General features: G+C 38.8%; 2 protein-coding genes across 2 annotated transcripts in view; one reads left to right on the plus strand and one right to left on the minus strand.

Annotated features, from left to right (window-relative positions):
* Positions 1-1,989: 1,989 nt before the first annotated feature.
* On the plus strand, positions 1,990-4,089 carry spmip11 (sperm microtubule inner protein 11). Its single transcript, XM_074643749.1, has 4 exons — positions 1,990-2,210; positions 3,452-3,631; positions 3,731-3,854; positions 3,949-4,089. Exons 1-4 carry the CDS (start codon positions 2,120-2,122, stop codon positions 3,995-3,997), a joined length of 444 nt encoding a protein of 147 aa, XP_074499850.1. The 5' UTR covers positions 1,990-2,119; the 3' UTR covers positions 3,998-4,089.
* Positions 4,090-8,100: 4,011 nt separating this feature from the next.
* The window catches only part of LOC141772598 (adenylate cyclase type 6-like), a 40,093-nt gene continuing 22,876 nt past the window's right edge, over positions 8,101-25,317 (minus strand). The window contains exons 4-24 of the mRNA XM_074643748.1: positions 18,762-18,911; positions 17,601-17,722; positions 16,548-16,659; positions 15,776-15,903; positions 15,498-15,656; positions 15,057-15,198; positions 13,966-14,094; positions 13,843-13,871; positions 13,611-13,758; positions 12,825-12,922; positions 12,143-12,230; positions 11,925-12,041; positions 11,673-11,831; positions 11,341-11,516; positions 10,698-10,724; positions 10,552-10,581; positions 10,331-10,463; positions 9,853-10,116; positions 9,545-9,749; positions 9,332-9,456; positions 8,101-8,371 (exon numbers count right to left, since the gene is read on the minus strand). Coding sequence (XP_074499849.1) covers positions 8,243-8,371; positions 9,332-9,456; positions 9,545-9,749; positions 9,853-10,116; positions 10,331-10,463; positions 10,552-10,581; positions 10,698-10,724; positions 11,341-11,516; positions 11,673-11,831; positions 11,925-12,041; positions 12,143-12,230; positions 12,825-12,922; positions 13,611-13,758; positions 13,843-13,871; positions 13,966-14,094; positions 15,057-15,198; positions 15,498-15,656; positions 15,776-15,903; positions 16,548-16,659; positions 17,601-17,722; positions 18,762-18,911 — 2,670 coding nt within the window. The 3' untranslated portion in view covers positions 8,101-8,242. The remainder of the gene's footprint in view (positions 8,372-9,331; positions 9,457-9,544; positions 9,750-9,852; positions 10,117-10,330; positions 10,464-10,551; positions 10,582-10,697; positions 10,725-11,340; positions 11,517-11,672; positions 11,832-11,924; positions 12,042-12,142; positions 12,231-12,824; positions 12,923-13,610; positions 13,759-13,842; positions 13,872-13,965; positions 14,095-15,056; positions 15,199-15,497; positions 15,657-15,775; positions 15,904-16,547; positions 16,660-17,600; positions 17,723-18,761; positions 18,912-25,317) is intronic.

Genomic DNA, 25,317 nt, shown 5'->3' on the forward strand with positions numbered 1-25,317 from the left:
TTAATCATGCAAGACATTGTTTTAGTTCAAGAAGTAGACAGTTGTAGAAAGTTAAGACATAAGACAAGTTTACAATTTTACAACAATATTTGGAGGTAAAATGCCAAATAAAGAAGATAAATTAGGCAACACATTGTCATAAAAGGCCTGTGTAGACCTACCAAGTTCTGAGCTAGCAAAGGAAATAGATTTTAAAATTATATTTAAAATATCTTTTTGAATCAGTACTTACTGTATTTTGGTTGCCCTCCTCCTGTGCTCTCCTTTATTATGTGCCACGCAGTTTTCTTTCAGTCATGAAGAGAAATCTGTTTCTGGTGTTCATATAAACTTGTATAGTACAGTTGATGTTTTTTCAGTCAACACAGGAGAGACACACTCATGGAGAGCAAGAATGCCAACTGCTCAAACCGGTCTAGAGATCCTCGTGTGAACATACCTGCAACTCTGCATTGCTTTACAAATGACACTATTAACACTATTTTCAAGAAGCATATTTGGAGGTGGAGGAGTTTAAATACCAAGTCCAGGCTAAATGCATACAATCATGGCAGAAGAAATCTGTCAAAAGCCAAAATTGAGAACTTACTGTTTATTCAAGAAAGATTACAAATGTCAAAAAAATATGTTAAATATAATTTGCCTAAAAGTCCACTTTGTGCACAGTTAAGATATGTGGTATATGACCAATACATATTGAAACAGGAAGATACAGAGGTGCAATTGAAGACGGAAGACTGTGTCAATATTGTGAACTAAATGAGATTGAGAACGAAATTAATTTTATTTTGTCCTTTACATCATGATTTGTGTCAAATATTTTTAAAATGTTCATATTCCTGATTTAGATTTAGATTTTGGTATAGAATCTTAATGAATATCTTAAAAACTAAAAAAAAAAAAAAAACACTTGAGAGTGACAATAACTTTGGCTCTCTATTGCAAAAAAAAACCCCACAAACAAACATTAAATGTGTATTTATTTATTTATTTATTTATTTATAGTTTCAACTTTTCCCTAAGGCAGGGGTCAGCAACCTGCGGCTTTTTAGTGGCTCCCTGTGGATTTTTTAAAATGGAAATTAATAACTGTTCTTTGTTTACATTTTCATTTTTATTTATCATTGTTGTAGGTCTACGCCTGCTGCGGTACGCCGGTACGCCGGTACGCCGGTACGACGGTACGACGGTACGACGGGCTGGTCAGCAAGTACAGCAGTCAACTATGACTTGTTGCAGCTTTTGTTTGAACATGTTGAGAGAGGTGAGAGCTGTTAGTTTGAGCGTGTTTTGTAGTGAGTTCCAGTCATTTGCAGCGGCAAAATGAAAGTCATAGGTTTATGAGAAAAAAGTCGTAGTATTATGAGAATAAAGTCATAATATTAAAAAGTAGTACGTTTTTTGTTATTTTTTTTTTTCTTGGAAACTTCTGACTTTTTTCTCGTAATAGTCTGACTTTATGCTCATAATATTACGACTTTTTTCTGGTAAAGTTATGACTTTATTCTCGTAACATTACGACTTCTTTCTCGTAACATTATGACTTTTTTTTCTCTTAACATTACGACTTTTTTCTTGTAACATTATGACTTTATTTTCGTAACATTACGACTTTTTTCTTGTAACATTATGACTTTATTCTTGTAACATTATGACTTTTTTCTCGTAACATTACGACTTTTTTCTCGTAATATTCTGACTTTATTCTCGTAACATTACGACTTTTTTCTTGTCATCTTACGATTTCTTTTCTCGTAAAGTCATGACTTTATTCTGGAAATCTCAGCTTTTTTCCCTCAATGTGTCCCTAATACTCCGTAGTACATTTGCACTTAGGCCCTCACTGCATTAGACTTATATACTATATACTTAGACTATAAACTGTGTTACCTTCATCACAACGCTAAATGCTAAAATGTCTCTTTAGACAGTAAAGGTTGCTTAGAGACCTCTGACCTAAAGAGACACTGTGGGTGGGCGGGGCTTGCTGCCATGGTTACACCAAAACCCAAAGTTGTGATTTATTTACAGGCTGCCTCTTTCTCAGTTTCTCTCTCTTTGTTTCTCTGTGTCTCGGTTTCAAGGTGGTTTCTCGGGTCGGGGCTAACTTTGCCGCATTATGGCCTTCTTCGGAGTGACAAACCTGGGTTATCAAAACCCCATAGGTGATAAGATGATAGTGAATCCCAGAGGAGCGTCTCATCCTCAAGGTAAGAGGAGCTGCTGATAGTCACTGATAGACTAACCTAAAGTCAACTGAAGCTACACACAGTGAAAACAGAGCCTGCAGTCTGCTGATAGATAACTTATTTAACAACATTCAGGCTTTAAAAACAGCAACGTTAACAAGCAGGCTAGCTTATATAGGATATGGTTTCATGGTTGTTGTTTTTTGTTTTTTTTTACATTTATCCCTTTGATATTGCAATATATTGTTATTAATTTATTTTTTTTGTTTTGTTTTTATTGACACAACAAACATTAATTACTTCTTTATTGTTTTTCTTCCATTTACATGCATGCATCTTTTTAAATATCTAACTATATATTGTAATTTGCTTAATGAATTGTATATATGTATATATATATATATATATATACAGTTTTTGTTTTTATTTTGTTCTTTTTTTTCTTTTTCTTTATTATTGAATTGACGCTTTGGCAATATTGTTCACCTGACAGTCATGCCAATAAAGCAAATTGAATTGAATTGAAGTTGCAGTTTATTGCCCTGCAGGCCTTTACTCCAACTAACAGTATAATAGTAACTTATAGTATAGTGGTTGTGGTGGAATCATGTAACTAAGTACCTTTACTGAAGTAGTTACTGTATTTAACAAAATTTTTCAGGTACTTGTACTTTTAGTATTTCCATTTTATGCTACTTTTTACTTCTACTCCACTACAGTTTGTACTTTTTACTCCACTGCATGTATTTGATAGATTTAGTTACTTTGTGGATTTAGATTATTAATACAAATATAAATCAACTAATACATTCTGATACATCATTATAGGTTAAGCTTCCAAGCAGTATTAATATAATTATAATGACCCACACCTTTACTGGCTGCAACATTAAAGAAATGTACACATCAATGCATCACTTATTATAATCCAGTAATAGGATATGATTCTGAAATGCCATATCTATCTATCTATCTCTCTTTCTCTCTCAAGAAATAGTCCGGAATTACCAACATTTTCTCATTTGGGGTTGTCATGCATAAATCCCATCAAATACTAGGACCTTGTGCTCAAATGCATGTCTTTTAGGGACCTCGATGCTGTATAGAACAATCTATATTTTAGCATTTTTATGAAATCTCAAGTAATACACTCTAAACTTTAACTCGAGTCTCTTGTATGTTTTTGTAATAGCCACGTGTATTAATGTAATCAAATGAATGATCAGTCTAATCTACTACTATCGTTATATATCTCTTTACAGATGGTGGGATAAACAGCAAAGCAGGACCGCCTCCATCTCATCAAGAACAACAGCGACCCCTCAGATGCACAGACATATGCAGCGTGCAGCACCACCGGCCTCCTCCCTATAGCACAGACATACACCATGGGAGCTATGAGCAATACAAAGAGATGGTCAAACGGATTCAAACACCCAGATGTGAGTTGACATTGAACAATTTGACATTTAGAGTCCGATGGATTACGTTGTATCCAAACCACATCTGTGTTCCTGGTGTCCGTCTGCTCTATTCTCCAGCCCCTAACCAGCTGTACATAATGCCTCTAACGGACAACCAGCAGTATGGATGGATGATGTCCAGGAGTCCTGAACCATGGACCCAGGTCAAACGGTTTCCCCAAAAGAACAGCGAGATGACAAAGTGGGTAACATTTCCAAATCAAATATTGTGTTATTATTTTTATATAAATACAAGATAGATCTCTGTGAATTTAATCCACTTGTTGCTTTCACAGGTTTGTTAAAGAAATGTCAACGACAAACCCGGCGTTCAGCCTGTTCTGAGACAACTTTTCTTCTTCAGTTATTATTATTTAACACAACAGAAGCAGCATCAGTTTTGATGTGAATTTGTGAGATTAAACTGATAACAGATACACTTTTTGATTCTTTCACTAATGTGTTTTTCTTTTAAATCTAGTTTTATGGTAGCCTGTTGTTTTTTTTTAACACGATCTATGAGTAAATGCCTCTCAAGAACAATACTTCTTAATATTTTTATCTTACAACTTTTATTAAGGAAGTCTTAAACTTAAACAAATAATTCAAATCGACTTACAACCTTTCTATTTTACAAGTCAACTGTTCATACATCATAATGTAAGAAGTCATCTTGCCATCTCTTGTTGTTGTTTTTATAGCTTATTTTGTAAATTGTACATTTTTATTCTTATTTTATTCTAACGTTTTATCTATTCTTTGTTATTATACTGTTTGTCTCGCACCAAAAAGCCAAAGAAAATTCCTCGTGTATACCCCTTACACCTGGCAATAAAAACACCTTTCTGATTCTCTAGGGGTCAGAGTGGGGTTGTCCTGCCCCCTAGAGGATATGAAAAGAACTGCATCTAAATTTTAGGAGATAATGGTCTTCATGTGAATAGTTGTTTAGTAACTGGACCATGTGGAGTTCTTTACCTGATGCACAGCAGGTGACCTGGTTGTCTAAAACTGAGAGACATAACAGTGCTTGCAGATGGTTGCTCAAATTTACAAGCAGCAAAAATCAAGAAATGTCGAGCTGTTCAGGAACATTTCATCACTCAAAGAAAGCAAAGAAAACATGTTTTACATTTTTCCTCCTGAAGAAATATTTTGCTGATATTTCAGTGCAGAAAGACTAAATCCTGAAGGGGTCATGATGGACACAGGATTGTTTTCTCAGGTCACCAGAGACACAGGAAGTCAAAGAAATTCTCAGGCTGGATTTGAGCACTAGCTACTGAAACGAAATGTCCCAAAATTACTTCATTACAAAAGTAATGCCTACAAAAGTGGCAGATTAGTGTGTCCAAATTCAAAAAGGCTGTTACTTACCATAACGTGCCTGTAGATGGTGCAAAGTGGCACTCAGTGGTACCGCTGATCCTGCAGCTCTGAAACTGGATATTGGTTTGGTTTCCGGTGCTTTCCAGTGTCCTTGTTTTGGTGGGTGAGTCCAAACAAGGTGGCGACTCTGCAAAAAAAGCCTGAAGTATTCTTAACCAGTCTGTTTATTTCACATCTAACTTTGAGAATATCTTGTTTGCAGGCTTGAGTTGTCTAAAATCCTTTATAATGATGCTGATAAGGTTTGATTCTGTGAAGTAAGTGAAACTTTGTGCACATGGAGTGGCCTGTGTGAGTAACTCTAAACACACCAAAAGCAGGGATGTTGTTCCCAGTTACAGGGTCATTGGATAAAGTCAGTATTATAATATTATATCATAATAATGACTTAATTTTAAAAGCTTAGAAGAATCTAGATGTGGTTATTAAGTTATTGCATAATGTATGACGGTCCTCTGTTCCTTTAAGCCACAGGTAATACATATTTGCAGTACATCTAACAACATTAGTAAATATATCGACACGCAAAACAGCCATTGATTTTTTTTAATTTTTTTTCTTCAAGGGGAAATGTTATTTTTCTCTTTGTCATAGTCCTCAACTCTTGTCCTTCAACTTTGCAAAAAAACACTCCCCTTTCAACTCCTCCAACTCAGGGAAAATACAAATAAAAACAAAAACAAATAGGGAAGGATTCATCAGGCCTGAGCAAAACACTGTTTCAGTAGTATGGGGGACAACTTTCCTCCCGTCTCCTGTCCCCCCCCCCGCCCCCCAAAAAAAAACATCCCAAGTTAACAATCAACACAAGTCTATGGACAGCCAATAGAAATAGAATACATACAATGCACATTTTTATAAACTCATGTCCAAACTCTTTGCTTATATGAATCACTCTTCATTGGTCACAGTTCACGTGAGAGTTGGTGATCTCCGTTACATTACTGTCCTCTGGTGCCCGCCCTCCCCCATCATTGCACAGGAGGGGACCAATAGCACAAGGCTGCGCGAGCTGGCTTTGGTACAAACATGATCAACTGTTGGTTGCCATTGTGGAGTGTGGCGGAAGAGCTAAATCAGGGCTGATTCTCTCAATTACAAAAGCTGAGGCTGGAGATCGTTGCAATGATGAGAATGTGTACTGGAGATTATTCTCGACAAGCCCTTATCCCTTTTTCTCCGTCCAAACATCAGCAGTCCAGGCACTGTTCCTGTTCACTGATATATACTATGATTTGTTTTATATTAACTTAAGGCAATCAAACTCAGCTATTAGTACTTCTACTGAGTGAAGGGGGAAATAATACAATAAATATGTTTATTAATTCTGTCCTGTTCACACAGTGTCATTTGTTACTACCGAGAGGTGAACGTGTGGGAGGGAGAGGTCACCTTAAAGCCTGACGGAGATTTACAATACTGCAGTAGTGGCATAAATAAAATAAAAAAAGCACAGTGAATCATCTGTATATGTGTGTGTTTACTGCTATGCTTATGTGAGCATACACCACTCGGGTTCTGCTGCAAAGGCAGCTAATGGTTATTACTTGCTATACATGATCACACCTATCGCCAGTTGAAATACTGTATTGTACATTTCGGATTAAACAGCAGAATTTGTCGGCTGCAGTTGATCAGTTGGTACCAGTGAGCTTGAGCTTTACAACTGGCGTTTTACAAGAAAGCGTGCTGGTCTTTGATCCTTTTTCATTGGAATGGAATCATCATAATAAGCATAATAATTAATCAGAATCATCATAATAATAATAATAATAATAATAACAACATTAAGAATATACAAATGATGGATACAGAAGTGATACAAAATACCCTACGTTTAAAACAAACAAAAATGAAAACAAGATCAGACATGCTTCAAAGCGGTTATGTTTGGCAAGAAAGCAGTTTTTCGTTGTATCATAAAAACCTCACAGTGAAAATAGTTATGCCCCTTCAGGATTACAAAGCACAGTATTCAGTCAAAATCAATATATATTTCTTTCCTTCATCTATTCTTCTTCATAGAAGAATCAGGCTGTGTGGTACCACTGCGTTGAAATCCGAGGTCCCCCCCCCCACCCTCTTGATGGCTCTGGATCTAAGTTCCTTCATTTCCATTTGCACCCAAAAAAAATACTTCTCTGTAAGGGAAGGAGCAGTCGATGATAATATATACTGTAACGGCTGAAACCAGCTGGCTGCTCAAGCTCTAAGGAACCAATCTGACATGAAATGAGGATGAAGAGGATCCCAGCTGGAGCTGCTTCTATTCCTCAGAGATAAAAATATAGATTTCATATATCACCTTCTAATAACATCCTTAGTCGTCTTTAGTCATTTTGTTTAGAGGTTGAGGCAACATCATAATTTAGAGTTAAAGTGATCAGCTCTCTGCTGCCTGAATGACAGACAAAATAAATTAATTGTACATATTGTATGAAAACAATGAAGCAGCCTGTGCCGCCAGCAGTTGGCCAAAAAGACAGAGGGTTCAGGCCTTCTGCCTAAAAAACAGAGGCGGTGATCATTGCTGACTTTAGCGAGAACATATCAAACATGTCTTGCCTTGCTTTTAGTAAATACTTTAGTCTTTGGTCAATATATTCCTCTTCAGTTTATACATATATTCATACACACACAAATATGCAAGTACATACACACTTATAAACGTGTAATAAACTGGATATTTGTGCACGTATGTATTCACACTTTTTCATAAAGGACCTTTTGCACAAAACATCGAGATCAAAATAAATAATTAATCCAGAAACAAAACATGAGTACCTGTTCATAATTCATGTGAAATAAAAAAAAAAATACCAGAAGAAAACAAAAGTCAAAGTAAAAATAAAAAGTAGCCTTATGTACAGCGTTAATCTTCTTTTGACACAGGCTAAAAGGCGTAGTTTTAAATAAACAGACTTTGCATCTTTCAAGAAGCCTGAGAGAGAGGCTAGACATGAGAAAAACACGTGTCCTTCAACATGTGTGTGTGAGCCAAAATGGCCATCAAACGAGAACATTTTCCTCTCATCAAGAACACTTTCCTTTTTGTCTTTAAAGTTTTTTTTCCTCTTTACTTGGGATTCAAGTGATGGCGTCTCTAGTTTTTTAGCCGTTCGCTCACACTGTGAGTCCTCGCTCAGCGGTGCTGTGTCCTTGCAGTGCGGGTCATCCCAACATCTGCTGCTGCCACGGCTGCTAACTGTTGGGCGGCCCTTCGTTCAGGAAGTAGGTCGTCATTTCCCCTTTACCTTTGACCTTAACCACCCCACGATGCTCCAGCACGTACCCTTTGTTTGCAAGCACCTGGTAGAGGTCTGTAGTCACCTGGGAGCAGAACGGAAAAAGGACAGATTTATATGAAGCTGTGTAAATATTTTTCAGATAAAATTAAGGAACACATTTTTTAATGAGGAAAACTACGACTGTTTATTATTTTAATTTTCTCATTTAAAATTTTGCAGGTGAACGGTTACTCATTTCAGCTCTTATGAGACAACAATAACTAAGTACTGTAACCTTCATTCCAAAAATAATGACAGTAAAAATCTCCATTTAAATCCGCTCTAATCAATACCGGTATTCACACATAGTTATTGGGGGCCAATTTCTGTGACAAATTTATCATCAAAATACAAATGACTAATCATAAAACTATCTTCCTCAGCTGCTGCCTATTGGCTTGGTTGCACAACATTTTTGGACTGAGCTGGCTGCTTGGGCGGTTGTGAAAAAGGTAAATTATCTCAGCTGTAAAATCAACAGTGACTCAATGTGACGCAAGAGTTCTTACAGTAATCTACCAGGTATTCATCAGACACTTAGCGGAGACTTTATCAGACACACCTGTACAATCGAATGCGGTTCTGCCTTTAAGTCTACTATTTGTTTGGCAACACCTGGAAGCAGCTTGACATCCGTATTCTTCATATACGTATGTTTACATTCTATACATAATTTTGCATTTATAATATTGTGCCTCTCTGAATATAATATACCACCTTTAACTATGATCTCAGCAATAAACAGAATTGAATGCACAGATTTATGACAATCAACAAAAAATCAACATTTTAAACTTCGGAAAAATATAATGGAATTGCAATATATTGTACAGGTGTACCTAATAATACGTTATTCAAACAATGTTTCATAAGTATTGTTGTTGCTATCTCAATTTAATTCTTAAATGTATTCATATTCAATTCTGATATAAAACCGACAGCTTGACTTCACTTTAGAAACCTATTTAGTTCTGAATTTTATTAGTTGTTAAATGACGCCTACCTGTATGCAGTCAGGTACACCTGTGCTGTCCATACGACTGGCCACATTGACTGTGTTTCCCCAAATATCATATTGAGGCTTCCGCGCACCAATAACCCCAGCTACCACTGGTCCAATGTTCAGACCTGGGAATTAAAGACAAAAACATTTCACTGCATCAACAAACCCGTTTACCGTATTAGAAAACTTTCCAAACATTTGAATGTCGCCTACCTATCTTCATCTGGAAGTTGTTGAAGGAATGCTCGTTGATGTATTTCATCTGCTCCCTCAGTCTCATGGCGTAGTCGGCCAGTGCAAGAATGTGTGAACGGCCCTCCTTGTCGTAGGTGGAGTCATTGAGACCGGACGCCGCCATGTAGGTGGAACCGATAGTCTTGATCTTCTCTAGCTGCCTGTACTTCTCTTCACTGATGATCTGAGAACAGATAGTGATCACATTTGTGCACATTTCTTTTTTTAAATTAGCAGTTAGCAACGGTCAAAGGGACGACACACTGAGCTTTACAAACAAACTTTACCTCGTCAAAGTCAGCAATGATCTCGTTGAGCAGCCGGAGACACTCCACTCCCTCGTTGTTGGCCTCTAGCTCCACGTAGAATTCAGAGAAATTGCTGATGGAGGCGAACATGACGGCCACACACTCACAGGACTGGTAGTATAGCTCGTCGTTACGCCGTTCACGTGCCAAAAAGTGAGCGGCTACGTCCTTAGGCAGAATATTATGGAGGAGGCGGCGATTGTAGGCTTGCAGTTCCTCCATCTCCTCCTTCTCCTCTGTGGCCTGGGAGTGAAGGTTCTTTGTTAGATATATTCAGCGTTTATGAATGCTGTAATAAAATGTCTGGCAGGGTCGAGGTATAGACAAGACTGCAGATATTCTATTAATAAACTGTGAGACAGCTCAATCATCTTCATCAGCTTCTGCAGAAATGTGAAGAGACTGGGTTTGTAGTTCACACGGTCAGATGACACCCTCTGGTGGACGCTGTACATACCTGTAATTTCCACAGGAAGTCGAGGCGTGCGGTAGATTCGACCTGCTGGGCGTGCAGGTATAGTGCCAGGACAAAGACTGTGAGGATCACTGGAGTCATGACCCTCAGGGACACTTTGGTCACAACAAATGGGCTGCAAAGTGACGAACAACACGGTCACATTAATGGACAAAAGCTTTGAGATGATAGAATCAGATAAAAAACACTGAATGTAATCTTACCACTGGGTTGAAGTTTCATTGAAACTGGACCTAAAATTAAAAACATTCAAAAAAACATTCTGGTCAATACAAATAAAGCAAATAATCGCTATAATATTATAATAAAAGTGTCTCTTTTGAGTCTAAATAGAAATTTTAATTCTTACCATTCAGCACTGGTTTCATTTAAATCACTAAAAAGGATAAAAACAAATAACATTAGAACACATAATGGAATATACATTTAACTAGAATAATATTATATATTCAAAGTTGCTTTAATTCATGGCACAAATAGGTCTAAACATCCAAGTCAGGCTGGGTATTGTTTCAAAACGTTTGATATTGATGCCAGTACAATACCTTAGTTTTGATACTTATACCAAAATACTTTTTTGATACCTTTATTTTACCTTTATATACCTATATTTTAACATGCTCATATTCCCTATGTGAGCATCTTAAAATATTTTTGTCATGATACAAAATACTGCCAAACTTGCTCAATGCATCAGGGCTGATAAAAACATATTTAATCTAAAGTCTAAAGTTGGAAACGTTTACGGATTTAGATAAGAAAATTTCTGATAAAAAAAAAAAAGTAAAAAAGACTCCGACCAAGCATTCGATGCCAACTTTCGATTCCCTTGATACACATTGATAGTCAGTCCGGTATTCAAAAAGTATTGAGGTTCAATACCCAGCCCTACAATCAAGACAAGAAAAAAGCTGCCTGTTTTTTATACATAGAATATTATCCTGTGCCCCCCCCTCCCCTCTGCATTAGCACCCACAGCCTGTAGCCCTTACATGGCATTGGCGGTGACAAAGAGGTCTGCGTTGTCGAACAGTGCTACTTGTGGCCACTCCACCAGCAGCAGGAAGGTGAGCTGGATGAGCAGCATGAGGGCCAGCTTCCCTATGCTGCTGATCTGCAGGAACACCGAGCAGGCCAGCAACGTCAGCAGCACACTGTAGCTGAAATACTGGAGAGCGGCGTCACAAAGAGGTTTATTATCAACAATAGATCTCAGAGAGAAAAAAGCACAAATGCAAATGTGACATTTTATTTTTTTGAAAAGGATTGACCAGTAGCGTGGGGGAACACAAACGGTGAAGTGGCGACATAACAATGAACTCACCTCGGGAAAGGGGCAGGAGGGGCCTTCACTAGGACAGATCTCTAGACCCCCATCAATGGACACATTCAAGCTGCGGATCAAACAGGGCGTCACCAGCGTCACGGAGGTGTTCAGCTTCTCGGCAACACATTGTGCCAAGCTCTTGGTGTCACAGGCAAACTGCAGTGGAGCCAAACATACACACACACATGTATTCAGCATGATGTTCAACAGTTTGTGTACTGTACGGATATGCTGTCTCCTTAATCTCACCATATTAACAAAGGCAGAGATGAAAACGAGGATAATGGACAACACTCCAACCAGGGTGCTGTTGGTGCGAGACTGGACAATCTTCTTTGAAACAGTCTGCATTGCAGCTGGAAAGAGCTACGAGAGGAGGGAAAAGAGACGATTTACACGTTAATCACACAGTGAATGCACATATTAGCAAAATAGCTGTTTGTGTGTGTTCTGAAAAGCTCCGCTACCTTGATGCACGAATATATGGCACAGATGAAAAGGATGTTGGCGAGTATGACGAAGATACTGATGTAGATTCCCAGCATGACCGGGGTACTGCAAGATAAAATACATAAACATGGTTATAGAGAAACATTTAAGGGGCTCTCACAGCTAAAGCTGTCAACTCTTTTGCATGCGACTGTGTAAGAGCAGATAGATGTTTATATTCTGAGCATGAATTCAAAAGCTCAACTTATATGAATTCATCTGCTGATTGTGAAATGTTAAGATCTAGTTTTTCTAAGTTTTATATACAAGTGATGAACACACATATGTATATTTATGCAAGACCTTTCACTAAAAGTGAAAAGCTGATGTGTTGAGCTTGTGTCCTACTGTATTTTAGCATTTCATTAATAAAACGTGACACTAGGATTGTAACGGTATACCGATATCACTGATGTTATTTTTCATTCAGTAGTTACATGCATTTTTTTCATGTTTATATGTCTGTTTATTATTATAGGATCATTGTAACTGATAATAATAATAATAATAATAATAATAATTCTGAGATGGTTCTGAGAATAATTTTGTGTGTGTGTGTGTATATATATATATATATATATATATATATATATATATATAAAAGCAAACTTAAAAACATACTGGTGGATCTACAGTATGTGAACAATGTGAAGTACTCACTGTGGAAAAATAACAATCTGTATGAAGGATATGAAGCAGAATACTAGTAGAGTACACGCAACATAACCTCCAAAACGATCGTCCACCTTCTTGGAATACTGCAACAGGAAACAGCAGAAGAAGAGAGTCAGATACAAACATGAATTATATCAAAGATGCTCTATAACAAAGATGACTTATTACAAGCTCCGCCAATGGTTTGAAAGAGTATTCACTTCCTGTCTCCTAAGTGGGCGTGGTCATGGCGTGTTTGCCTCCCAACCCCCCTCCTCGTTTGGAAGTATTGTGAACATTGTGTGGATGGATGAAAGTAGACTGGATAATATTTGCATAATGTATTTATATTTTCTATTAACAGACATATTTTGCATTACAAAAATTAGTTAGCTAGGCCGTTAGTGAACGTTAGCTGCCAGATCTCGCCAGAGTGTGTTGCTGAGAGAGAGAAAGGTCTCGAACCAAGTTGATTTTCTCCTGATTTGTCCGTCTGAAAAATGTCAGAATGTTCTGAAGATATGAATCTTGTGAAAAATGGGTCCAATATTTACTTTGGTGACTATAGGGTGAAAGACACAGTCATAATCTGTGTTCATGTTCACTTCTCCCATTGGAGTTAATAGACTCAGGACATGCCGCTAATCTCCTAAAGGGGCGATACAGCGGCAAAACCCACGTGACACAGATACAGGAAACTGACTCTCAGTGCGCCGTCTCCTTTACTGAACTGTGTCTGATTATATTTGAGTTGAAGAAGCACAGATGATAATCAGGGGTTTTAGTCTGAACCTTTTTCTCCAGGCTAGCTGTCTGGAAGGTGAGCAGGAACTTCTTAACGTGGTCTTTTCTTAGCTGGTCAATGCTGCGAGCGTCGATGGCTCGCCCCAGAAACTCATCCACCTCGTCCTCCGGGTTCATGGCCTCCTGAACACAACGGCTGCAAAAAGATACATGTTGTTAATGACATCCAGTGAAGCACATGTCACGTGACCACAAGTACTCATCAAGAGTCAGTACTCACTTGTCTTTACTGGAGGTCTCATCAATCCCCTGAAGAAGAAAAGAGACACAAAATATGACTGTCTCAGAAAAGCTGCAGCCCGGCGCTATCACCGTGAAGGAGTCTACTGTTGCTCATTCTCACCATTTGTCTGAAGACTTTGGAGTCTTTGGTCCTGGAGAAGGTTCTGTCGGGGACCCAGCGCGGCATCAGACCCTCATTAGAGTTGGCTCTCGTCCGCTGCATCTTCGCCATCATCGCCTTCTCCTCCTTCTGCTCAGAGGGAAGAACATGAAGGCTTGACCAACTGTTCTCATGCAACACAGTCAATGACAATACAAGTGACTAAATACACCAGAAGAGCACTTTTTCATTTTATTATCACGCCCACGAGGGGAAGTGTGCAGTCAGTTCAGCATCTAGAAAGATTTCTTCATTCACAAATCTGTCCACTCTCTCTGTTTAGATTGTGCCTCCTTCACCATTCTTTATGTTAGTTATTCCAACCTGCACTTCAACACCACCAGCTTAAAGCTTCTAGACCCTTAGCTTAGTTACTCAGTGGGGATGCGTCTGTCACTGCCAGTCCTTTCTTTCTACGTAGAGTTTGCCATTTAATTTCATTATAAATTTAATTTATATCTATTTCAGACAGAAAAGAAGGTTAAGAAGCGTGTGCTCATTTGTAAACAATAATAATAATTCACAATTAAAAGCCAGTAGCCGTGCCGTGCAATTCACTGCATTTTCCACAACACTGTCCTACAAATATTTCAGAATAAAAGCCTTGTTTTAACAATTGAAGGGATTCTATCCACAGAAAAATGCTAGAGGGCTTTTATTTTGAAAAAGAAACTGGAAGTGTTGAGTTAAAAATAAATTTTGAAATTGTAGTACTGTTGCTGGTATGATGTCGATATACTGTCAAAAGATAATTTTCACTATTTTTTGTTGCTGTGAAAATTAGGCTAGACCTAATTAATATGTGCAGTGAAATGCAGGGGTGGCCTACTCAAAGTATGTGCTAAAAGTAATAATAATAATGGTTAAAATAAGGTTAAAAAATAAGGATTAGAAGAAGGGAATACAAAGGATAACATTTCAAAATAAAACAATTATGAATATATTTAATATAAGTATTAAAATGCATATTTTTGTACAGCAAAAATGCCAACAAGATGCCATAATAAACCTGTTATATCTTTATTAAGCGGTGTGTGTTTTTGTGCACTGACCCGTTTCTGGCTGCAGCCGAGAACCAGGAAGGTCTCAATGCTGTTCTCCTTCAGATACGCGTTCCTCTCACCTCCAAAGCCTGGTTCCACCTCATAGTCTCCATTAAGATACTGCAAAGTGGCCTCAGTGACGTGGATCCGCCTACAGAAAGACACAAAGACTAGGAATTACATCAATTATAATTTTTCGTGCTTTTCGAATACAGAGAAGTATCTTTATTATCTGTATATTTACTAATAAATTATTAAGTATTTTAAGTGAACCTCCTTCACTTTATTGGTTATAAAGAATCTTAAAGTGTCTTTGTAAACATGTTTTTATCAAATAAAGGAAATACTATTCACCACCAGTAAATGGTGTTTACAGCTATTGTACCCTGTGATCATTTTTATAAAAGTAAACTGTACATGTATGTGTGAACCTGTGTTTATTTCCCTCACCCTGCTTTGCCTCCCGCCTCCATGTGATTGGCCAGCGTGACATCGTTTGACCACACGTCAAACTGCCACTTCCTGAGTCCCAGCACGCCGCAGTGCACACGCCCGCTGTGGATCCCAACGCGCATGTTAACGTTGACCCCCGTCACCTCGCGCACCAGCCTGCAGACACACAGCCCAGGAGATCAGCATCTCCTCCGCAGCGGAAGGACAAATCTTTGCACAAGACACCAAACAAACTCCAAAACAAACACACGTATGCAAAAACTATTTCCACTCACGAGATCGCCTCTATCATGTCGACGCCCATCTCCACGCAGCAGTGGGCGTGGTCGGCCCGGGGTTCAGGCAGCCCGGACACACAGTAGTAACAATCACCCAAAATTTTAATACGCAGACAGTGATTCTCCTGAGAAAGAAAGAGGGAAAAGGGACGACAGAAGATGAAAGTGTTAGTGTCTAAAAGGACAAAAAAAAATAAAGGAATAGTTGGACATTTTGGGAACTGTAATATCTGTCTGTTGTCGTCAGAATGACGCTTCAGCCAAGATTAGCTCGTGTAAAGACTGGAGGCGAGGGGAAACAGTAAACCAGGATCTGGTTACATAATCCGACTATCAGGAAGTCAAAAGCTATGTCCCAAAATGTCAAATTACTCCCTTAAGACTAGTTTGTATGCATCCGCCAACAAGTTGCAGTTTACATCCATGTCTGTCCAATACGTCATCCCTTAATCATTTTATCCTGCTAGACATGTGTGTGATATTGTCATAATTAGCATATTCATTCTTGAGTTATGGCCAAAAACATGATTTGTGAGGTCACAGTGACCTTTGACCGCCAGAATCGAATCAGTTCATCCTTGAGTCCAAGTGGACGTTTGTGGCAAATTTTAAGAAATTCCTCTGCGGCGTTCCTGAGATGTCGCGTCCACGATAATGGGTCGGATGTACGTACGTACGGACAACCTGAAAACGTAATTCCTCCGGCCATGGCTGTCGCTGGCTTGGAGGCATAAAAACACAACAGACAACAGACGCTGTGGATCCTTACCGATGCCAGCTTGTCGAAACGGGCAAAGAGTTCATTGAGTGTCATGACCAGCTCCTGAGCCGTGCACTGAGAGGCCAGGCTGGTGAAACCCTCGATGTCTGCAAACAGAATACTGAGGACGAGATAAAAGACAGAAAATAAAACACTATTAATGTTTGACTAAACTTATCAAGCATCCTCACTTAGGTTCAGTATGGAAGTTTTAGCGTTAGCAACTGTGCAACTCTAACGGACACTGATTATATTTCCATCACTACGCAGCAGCAGCAGCACTAGTATGTTGCAGTATGTTACTATCAGGGCTGCTGACCTTGAGAGAGGCAGGAAGTTTGACCTTAAAGTCTTCTGAAGGAGATCTGTGCCAGTGTGTGTGTGTGTGTGTGTGTGTGTGTGTGTTTGTGTGTTTGTGTGTGTGTGTGTGTGTGTGTGTGTGTGTGTGTGTGTGTGTGTGTGTGTGTGTGTGTGTGTGTGTGTGTGCGTGCGTGTGTGTTTGTGTGTGTGTGTGTGTGTGTGTGTGTGTGTGTGTGTGTGTGTGTGTGTGTGTGTGTGTGTGTGTGTGTGTGTGTGTGTTTGTGTGTTTGTGTGTGTGCAGTTTGTTTGCTCAGTGCTGTAATTGAATGTGTGCTGAAGCTCTCTATCTTTGGGGATTATCTTATCTTGGCTGCTGGTGATTAAGTATTCCCTCACTAGTGTTAATTAGCCTCCACTCTGCCAAACCACTCTACCCTCTTATGACTCTATGAGCGCGCTTGTGTGTGTGTGTGTGTGTGTGTGTGTGTGTGTGTGTGTGTGTGTTTGTGTGTGTATGAATGTGTTGTGAATCATTCTCAGGAAGAATTACGGGGGAAAAAAATTGTTTTGTGTTTTTTATGGGATTAAGCAACACATATTTTAGGTTTTGAGGATGATGTGACATCATAGTACACCATATCATGTACTCAAATATTACTAATACTACTACTATAACAGAAAACAAGGTTGATAAAGTAAGAGAAATTTTAATTCATGGATAAAGCACGAACTCAAGCCCTGAGGCCAAGTGTCCCGGCTGACCTGACATTGTCGTGTTTCTGGATATAGATTTTATGGAACATCATGTCTTCCTTCTTGGCATTGATGTCAGCCTTCATCTCCATGGCAACGTGCCTTGGCAACACTGAAAGCAACAGACGTTCCTGTAAAAAAAAAAACACAAAAAAAGGAAACAAAATAAAGATTGTGTCATTCACAATATTATTGTCTATGTGCAATGTGTATTTCTTATTTTAGTCACAAGGCAACATGTTTTAGACTTAAAGGCACATTATGTAATTTCTGCCGCTAGGAGTCTCTCAATCAAAACAATAACAAAAGACAGATTTTGATGACGCCGTGATTGCTAATGAAAATCTATCTGACATGACTCAGGCACAAATCATATTCACGAACATGTAATGTATTAAAGTTAAATATTCTAAATATAACGTACACTTAAACTGATATTGTTTCAGGTGGGAAGAAATTCTTTGTAACGTCGGTCAACACAGGAGTCACAGGATCTGTTTACTGATTGTCTGCAGGCCCTCTCTGTCTGCATTTCGCCACTAAAAGCTAAACTTTTCCCAACTTTTGTTTGGCTGCACTTCGCGGGAGCATGCCGACCGTCATCTACAGTACATACATACTGTACATACACTGACTATGGATTAGTACCTCATACAACCCCACTTCAAAACACCCAAACTATTCCGTTAATACGGAGTGTGTTGCATTAAGGGTTGTTTGTAGCCTTCATGTTGCTAGACTAGCAAGTTAATTCAAGTCCTTTTATAGTGTGTATTTTAGAGTTAATCCAGTTCAAACTATGAGAGTTTCTGACTGCTTGTGCTCATGTTTTGCTGCCAGGAAGGAAACAAATTCCTGATGTCTTTCCTGCAGAAACTGGACCAGGGACCGGATCATCTCTCAAACAGACAACTGCCAGTAGCGGCCTCCAAGAGCCCAACAGGAGAGTGAATATGAGACTGATGTGAAGAATTAGCTGCACTTGAAAACCCTACTACACAAATGTGGGATTATTATTTATTTATTTTTACGAGAGAAAAGGCGTCAAGGTTGAGGACTCTTTTTCCAAAAATAGGTGTTGGAAATAGGTCTTATATTCTGGCCAACATGGTTATACTGTATATACATAGAGACAATAGTGTATATATGCATATGTGTGTGCAGGCCTACCTGTTGTTGATTCTCCCTCTGCAGATGTAGTCTGGCCTGGATGTATCCTCTGGTCTCCTGGAAGGCTTGTCTCTGAGAAACCTCAGCGGGGTAGTGGGTACAGATACCGATGATGTTAGTGCACAGGAAGATCAGGACATTAGCGCTCACCTGGAGATACAAGAGAGGAGAGAGGGAAGAGGTCGTCAAGCTTAAGATATAAGGCCGGAAGGAGGATACTGCTAATCCTGCGAGGTAACTCAGGGAGTGATTGGATCATGATTTAAGCATAAAGGTAAGCAGGTGTAATATTCTGCAATATTCTCATAAAATAAATCACCGATAGTACTTTCTCATCAGACTACACATTCATTTCTCATGTACCAGTGTTGGTGTTATTGCTTTCGGGACAAAATGGTTTCATGAATCAAAACTTCATTACTGAGAGAGAAAAGCACACAAGATGAACACGTTTAAATTGTGTAAATAAATATTTGAAAAAAAGTCAGGATGTAATTTGTTTTTGTGGATTCAACCTTAAATCATAGTAAAACTGGTTTCATTGACAGTAAGATAGATAGATTGATAGAGATACAGAACAACTCAAGTGCTCGACTTTACGGGAAAATCTTTACAAAAAGACATAAAAACATGAACTGGTGATGAGGTTTTATTGCACTCTTTGTAAGGGTTACATTATTGATTATCTTTTCTCAAACATTTCTGTTCCCCATCTCTCTCAAGAGACTCAAGACAAACTATACGTGCACTAAGGCCCCTCCACACACTCTGATTTTGGGCTGTCTGAGACGAAAGTTGACAATCCTGAGAGAAACTTGGCTGATTTGGCGACCAAAAACAAAGACAGAAATTAAGGACCAAATTCTCACAATGTGACTGCAGCTCCTGCCCACGTCTATAAACCAACTAATCAGAATACAACATAACATGACGGAGAATACACTGGACGGTATAACATTTCTCAAGGGACATTTTGAATATTTTATGGGGTGAACATAGAAATCAAAATGATGAAGGCAAAACGAAAAATAGTTTGTGGCATTTTGGCCAAACATGGTTTATTGCTTTGCTGCATTTTCAGGTGGATAATGCAAGCTGACGACGTGCTTCTGCTCTCAACATCATAGCGCTACGATTCACCACACAGGCATCGCACAATCTGACATAACTCAAATTGATGTCGTACAGTCTGACACAGACTTCTACCAAGATTTTGTTAGCCCCATCTCACTTTTCATTTTTATTCAGAGGATGTTTTCGGCTGTAGATCAGTGAGTGAAATGAAACAGAAACATGTTTATCCAAATATTTGGGTCAAAGCTTTCTATAGATATAAAATATTATTCACAATCTTTTAAACACACCAGTTTAAATTTGCTTTGTCTTTCACAAATCTTTGTGATTAACCTGAACTCACTATACTCAATGATTACACTGAGATGAGTTGTGCACCAGGTGGAAGTCCAGAAATGATACACCCTGTATCAAACACCAATAAGAAGCAAAGAAAGAGGCTTGAAGCCTTAATTCAAACAAGGTTTTGCTATTTTACCCTGCAGATATCCCATGAGATCAGTTTCCAAAGAAAATATTTTGTACTTCTTTTCTTTCTCAAGTAGTTATGATCAATACTTAAACAGTGTGTGGCCAGAATCTTTTACACACTGACATCTCCTGGGTAAAAATGGAAATACACAAAAGGCCAAGGGGTTCTGGTAAAGCTACTATCACAACCACAATCACAATGTTTGTTAATCAAGTGAATACAGGTTCATTTATTTATGTGGAGGGGATTCACATAGTCTCATCCAAAGAACTCTAAATCTAGTGTAAAAGGATCTTCACCACTTTCATGTAACATGTTATGTGCAGAATTCATATATTAGCTATAATCAATAGTCTCTATTGTCTCACATGTAATTTGTGATCCAAACTCCTAGTGTTAACTCTTGATATAAATACATGTACAATTTCCTGTATTAATATTCTAAATGTTCTAAATCTGGACAGATGTTTAAATCATTGCAGCATAATACTTCTAATACGATAACATTCACTATCTGATAAAGTAACTGAACTGACAGCACATGTTATTATACTGTATATTATTAACATCAGACCTTTGAGAAGTGTTTGTTGTTTTGTTTATTAGAACTTAAGAACCAAATGTCCTTTAAACCACACTCACAACATAAATCATTGCAGATTAGAGGGTGGGTGCTACGCTTCTGCGATGATCAGCTGTAACCGCCGTATGAGAGTAGTGCAGAGCGGCGGCCCTGAGCTACCCAGTGGGACACGTTCACGTGCACTAACATGCACTAAAAGCAGCGTGGCCGGCCCGGCTATGTTAACAACGCACAGAGCTCAGATTACAACGGAGGGAGAGAGTTCATTCTCTGCTCAAGTAGACATTACTCCTCTATATCTTTACGTAGCAAATAGATGTTTACTGCTATATTAATGCCCTGAATATTGTATAGAACACCTTTAAAAGCTCCACATATTATTCCAAAACTATTTCATCAAAAATCGTTGCGGTATCTGGCATAAAATTATTGTTTGTTTGTTATTTATTTTAAAATATAGGAATACTTACATTTTAAATTCATTAAAATGTTTCATATCAACGTATTTTTAAATCAGAAATATCAATTTAGGGGCTTTGTTAAAAGCATCTAGATATAGAATTAGAAAGGTGAATACAGGAGAGAACTGTTGATGCTTTAATAACACATTTAAATAATAAAGAAAACACAGTAAGACCTCTGAAATTGAGAAATGTAACAGAACAAGTCTAATTGGTTGTCGGAAACTATTCTCTTTTTCCAGCCCCAAAGACCGGTCTGGAGAAAAGTTAAGTTATCTCAAGTAGCCCATGTTGAATGTACGATACTTCAAACATTTTTGACAGGCCTAACAAAAACAACCTTTTTTTTTCTTCTGCTTTTATCAAAACAATCCAACTTGGTTTCCAGAATTATTTTTAACACCCTTATTCAGCATGATCCAGGTCACTTTGGGTCCCTTAAGTACCTTTCATTGTTAAGATAGATTCTTCTTCCTCAGAAATTCGCGTTTGACCACCATGCTTCCTTTACTTTTTGAAATTTCCCCAGAAAGTTTATCCAAAGGTGTATGAAAGCAGTCTAAATGTTATATTTCACAATAACGGGCCTTCAGTTTTGAATTGATCTGTGTGTATCTTAACATAAGCTTCTGCTCCACATTGCGTTTGAACCTTGTTTATTCAGTGGATTTCCTGCACTTTTATTTTATTATGCCGTAGTGAAGTCACACTCAAATTTCAATAAATATTACTGTTGTTTACGGTAGAACAAGAGATGATAAAAAAAACATGGTGCAAACTTTCTGTTCTAATATTAAATCAAAAGAAATGTACATGTAAACAGAAGAGCATGCATTAATGCGAATATACAGTGTACACGGTGGCTACAAAAGGACTAATGAGAATAACAGAGGATAAAGGTGACCCAAGGTGACATAGTTTACAGAGTACAAGAATAGAAACAGATGGGTAATGGAAAGATGAGTTCAAAAAGAAAGCAAACAAGGCGTGGGGTCAAAAATAGACCAGCAGCAGCATAATGGACGACACAGATAACATGGAAGACTGACAGATGTTGAGGGTATCGGAAGGAAATAAGTGGAAAGGAGCAGGATGAGGAAGGAAAAAGACTGAATGTGAGCATGACAAGAGTGAGACGAGTACGAGTGAGATGTGCAGAGAGAGAAAGAGAGAGAGAGAGAGCAGGACAGATATGGGCCACAGTGACATTAGGCAGATGGCTCCGAGCGCTCAGCTCTGTTTACATTACTCTCACTGATCAAGCAAAAACAGCCGTGAGACAAAAGTGAAACCTGCAGCAGCGCGATGTGTGTTTGCAGGTGAATGCCTCCCGTCAGTCTATACGTCTGTGTGTGTGTGCAGACTTTGTGTGTTTTCTCTCCAAATGCAACGAGCTGCAGCTACTGTAAGTATTTATCTGTTGAGATTCACTTAACATGCGTATCACACTCCATGCGTCTGAGCTCACAGGCTCAAACTAATTGCTTGCTTTTCTCAAGAGGGCAAGGGCTAGTGGGTTTACAGAGTACACAGTAAGGTCCTGTGTTTACGCAACAGCACTCCGCCTCTTTAGGAGCTCTGCTTGGCAGCGTTTACCTGCTACCTGTACATGCTCCCGGTGCAGGGCCGCGGCACCTGCTCCTCTGAGCTCAACAACACACTCATTTGTCTAAACTCATCACTTATTACCTTATCCTGCCCAGCCTCTCTCTTGTTCCTCTGGTTTGGTCCAGCACCATTATAATCATACCACTACGCATTATGATCTGCATTGCTCACTCCCTCTGTCAGGTAGAGTTCATGACTGAGTTACCAATATGATTACGGCCCTACTAAAAGGGTTATGTTCAGTTTGTGGAGACAAAAATAAACCGGGAATTGAACATCACGTCACTGTAACATCACATAGTTTGTTTTTTTGCCATAAAAGCAGTCGTCATTTCCCCGGGAGGTGGGTGGAGAAGGGTAACATGATGGAAGCAGCCAGCCAGTCTGTGGAGAGGACCTCAGCTTAATCCCGGGATATCAAAATAGCATTATGTAAGAGCTGCTCTGATCTAGACAGGACAGGCAAAACAACAGTACACACAACATAGATTAAAATGTATTTTTCTACAAAAAGCCCCCGAACAGCTTAGGGAGGATGTGCAGGCTTAATCAATAAATGATCAACATGGCTCTATGGATGCATTGCTGAATAAATGACCACCTCTGTGCTTAACAAGAACGCTGCATGCCTGAAATACCTCCACAATGAAGTTAAAAAAACTCTAACGTACATTTAAACGTACATTTTACTTACTGTAATAAAGTAGGTGTTAGGAAAACTGTGAGATATGATCTGTGATATTTAGACTGTTAAAGAATGAAAAAGGTATTTTAAACTATCATGAGGGATCCCAAAGTTTACAGAGATAACAAATAAATGTGAATGAATTTTGGGGAAATGTGCATAAATCAAAACTATTACCTTTTGATTGAATGGTGCAGCTGTAAAACTCATGCAGTCCCTCAGTGTAAACTGTGTAAAATCATATAGCTTCAATGAAGAGCTGGAACGAGCTGATGCAGAAATATATGTGACACTGTCTCAGATAGTGTGAACTAAGTTAATTTAACAGCCTTAAAGCTATTTAAGGGGGGATTAAAGTGGAAAACTGGATGTTAAGGGGTTAACAATTGCATAATTCTCATAAGAATAGTGAGAATAAGAATGTGTGAGCTGTGTTTGTGGCACTCACTCAATCGATCACTGTGGGTACATTAGTTTAACATATTGTAAGGATACTTTAACTGAAACATTAGGGAAGTTCAATTCTGCCACAAATAAAATCTAACCCCTTATGGCCTGATTTAACTTTTTATTCTTCATAATCATGAGATACTATTATGAGATACTTTATTTAGAGCATACGTTAAATGACTTAGTATCTTATAATTATGCTGAAACAAGGCTAAGGCTGCATTCAAACCAGATCAGGCAGTGCGAAAAAGCATTCATTTTTAATGGGGGTAGTGCGTTTGGGCTGCGGCGGCCACAGGGGTGCCATAAAAAACCATAGCGGCCTGTGGCGGAAGTGTAGAAACAGAATCAACTTTTCGAGAAACGCAACCTGACGTCACACTGCCAATCACGTAACCGGCGATCCAGAGCTGTACAACCCAGACATGAAGGGAACAAAAGACGTGATTTGTTGCACTTGATGTGCCATTAAAGTGACTCTCCCACACCGCCGCACCACCCTGCGGCAAATAGCCGCAACGCCTGATCTGGTGTGAATGCAGCCTAACTGTGGGGCTGCTCTTCGGCACAGCTGTGCTTTGAGCTAAATGCTCCCAAAGACAATGCTAACATGTTGATATTTAGCAGGTATAATGTTTATCATGTCCATCATCTTAGTTTAGTGTGTTAGCATGCTGACACTTGCTAGTTACCACAAAACACAAAGTACAGCTGAGGCTGATGGGAATGAGTTTTGCATGTATTTGGTCATAAACCAAAGTATTGGACAAACCAAAAAAATGTTAATTGCATTGATGGTGCAAGAGGAAAAAGTCAGAGGATCACCAAAGTGATTGCAAATCATCCTGAGGGCGACATGAAGGTTTGTAAAAATGTCATGGCAATAGTCAAAACCACAAATGTCAACCTCATGGTGGTGCTAGAAAAAAAGTCAGGGATTACCAAAGCTAGTAAGATACACCCTCCGGGGACCTTGAATGTATTTACAGAATTTCAGAGCAATCCACCCAACAATTGAGATATTTCAGTCTAAACCAAAGTGGTGGACCAACATCCCCAAAGCCACGCCGCTAGCATAGCTCGTGGTGGTGTAAAACGAAAATACAGGTGTCTAAACAAAGAAGTGGCAAATGCAAAAACGATATCCACCAAATGCCTCAGCAGCAACACTGCACCCTCCTTCCTCATCCAAACACAACACTCACCACCACCCTACACCTCAC

Source organism: Sebastes fasciatus, chromosome 8 (genome assembly GCF_043250625.1).
Source record: "Sebastes fasciatus isolate fSebFas1 chromosome 8, fSebFas1.pri, whole genome shotgun sequence".
In the NCBI taxonomy this organism is placed as follows: domain Eukaryota; kingdom Metazoa; phylum Chordata; class Actinopteri; order Perciformes; family Sebastidae; genus Sebastes; species Sebastes fasciatus.

Coding starts and splice junctions, on each gene's coding strand:
- spmip11 (XM_074643749.1), top strand. CDS start 2,120: ATGGCCTTCTTCGGAGTGACAAACCTGGGTTATCAAAACCCCATAGGT. Junction 2,211..3,451: donor AGGAGCGTCTCATCCTCAAG/GTAAGAGGAGCT, acceptor ATCTCTTTACAG/ATGGTGGGATAAACAGCAAA. Junction 3,855..3,948: donor AAGAACAGCGAGATGACAAA/GTGGGTAACATT, acceptor TTGCTTTCACAG/GTTTGTTAAAGAAATGTCAA.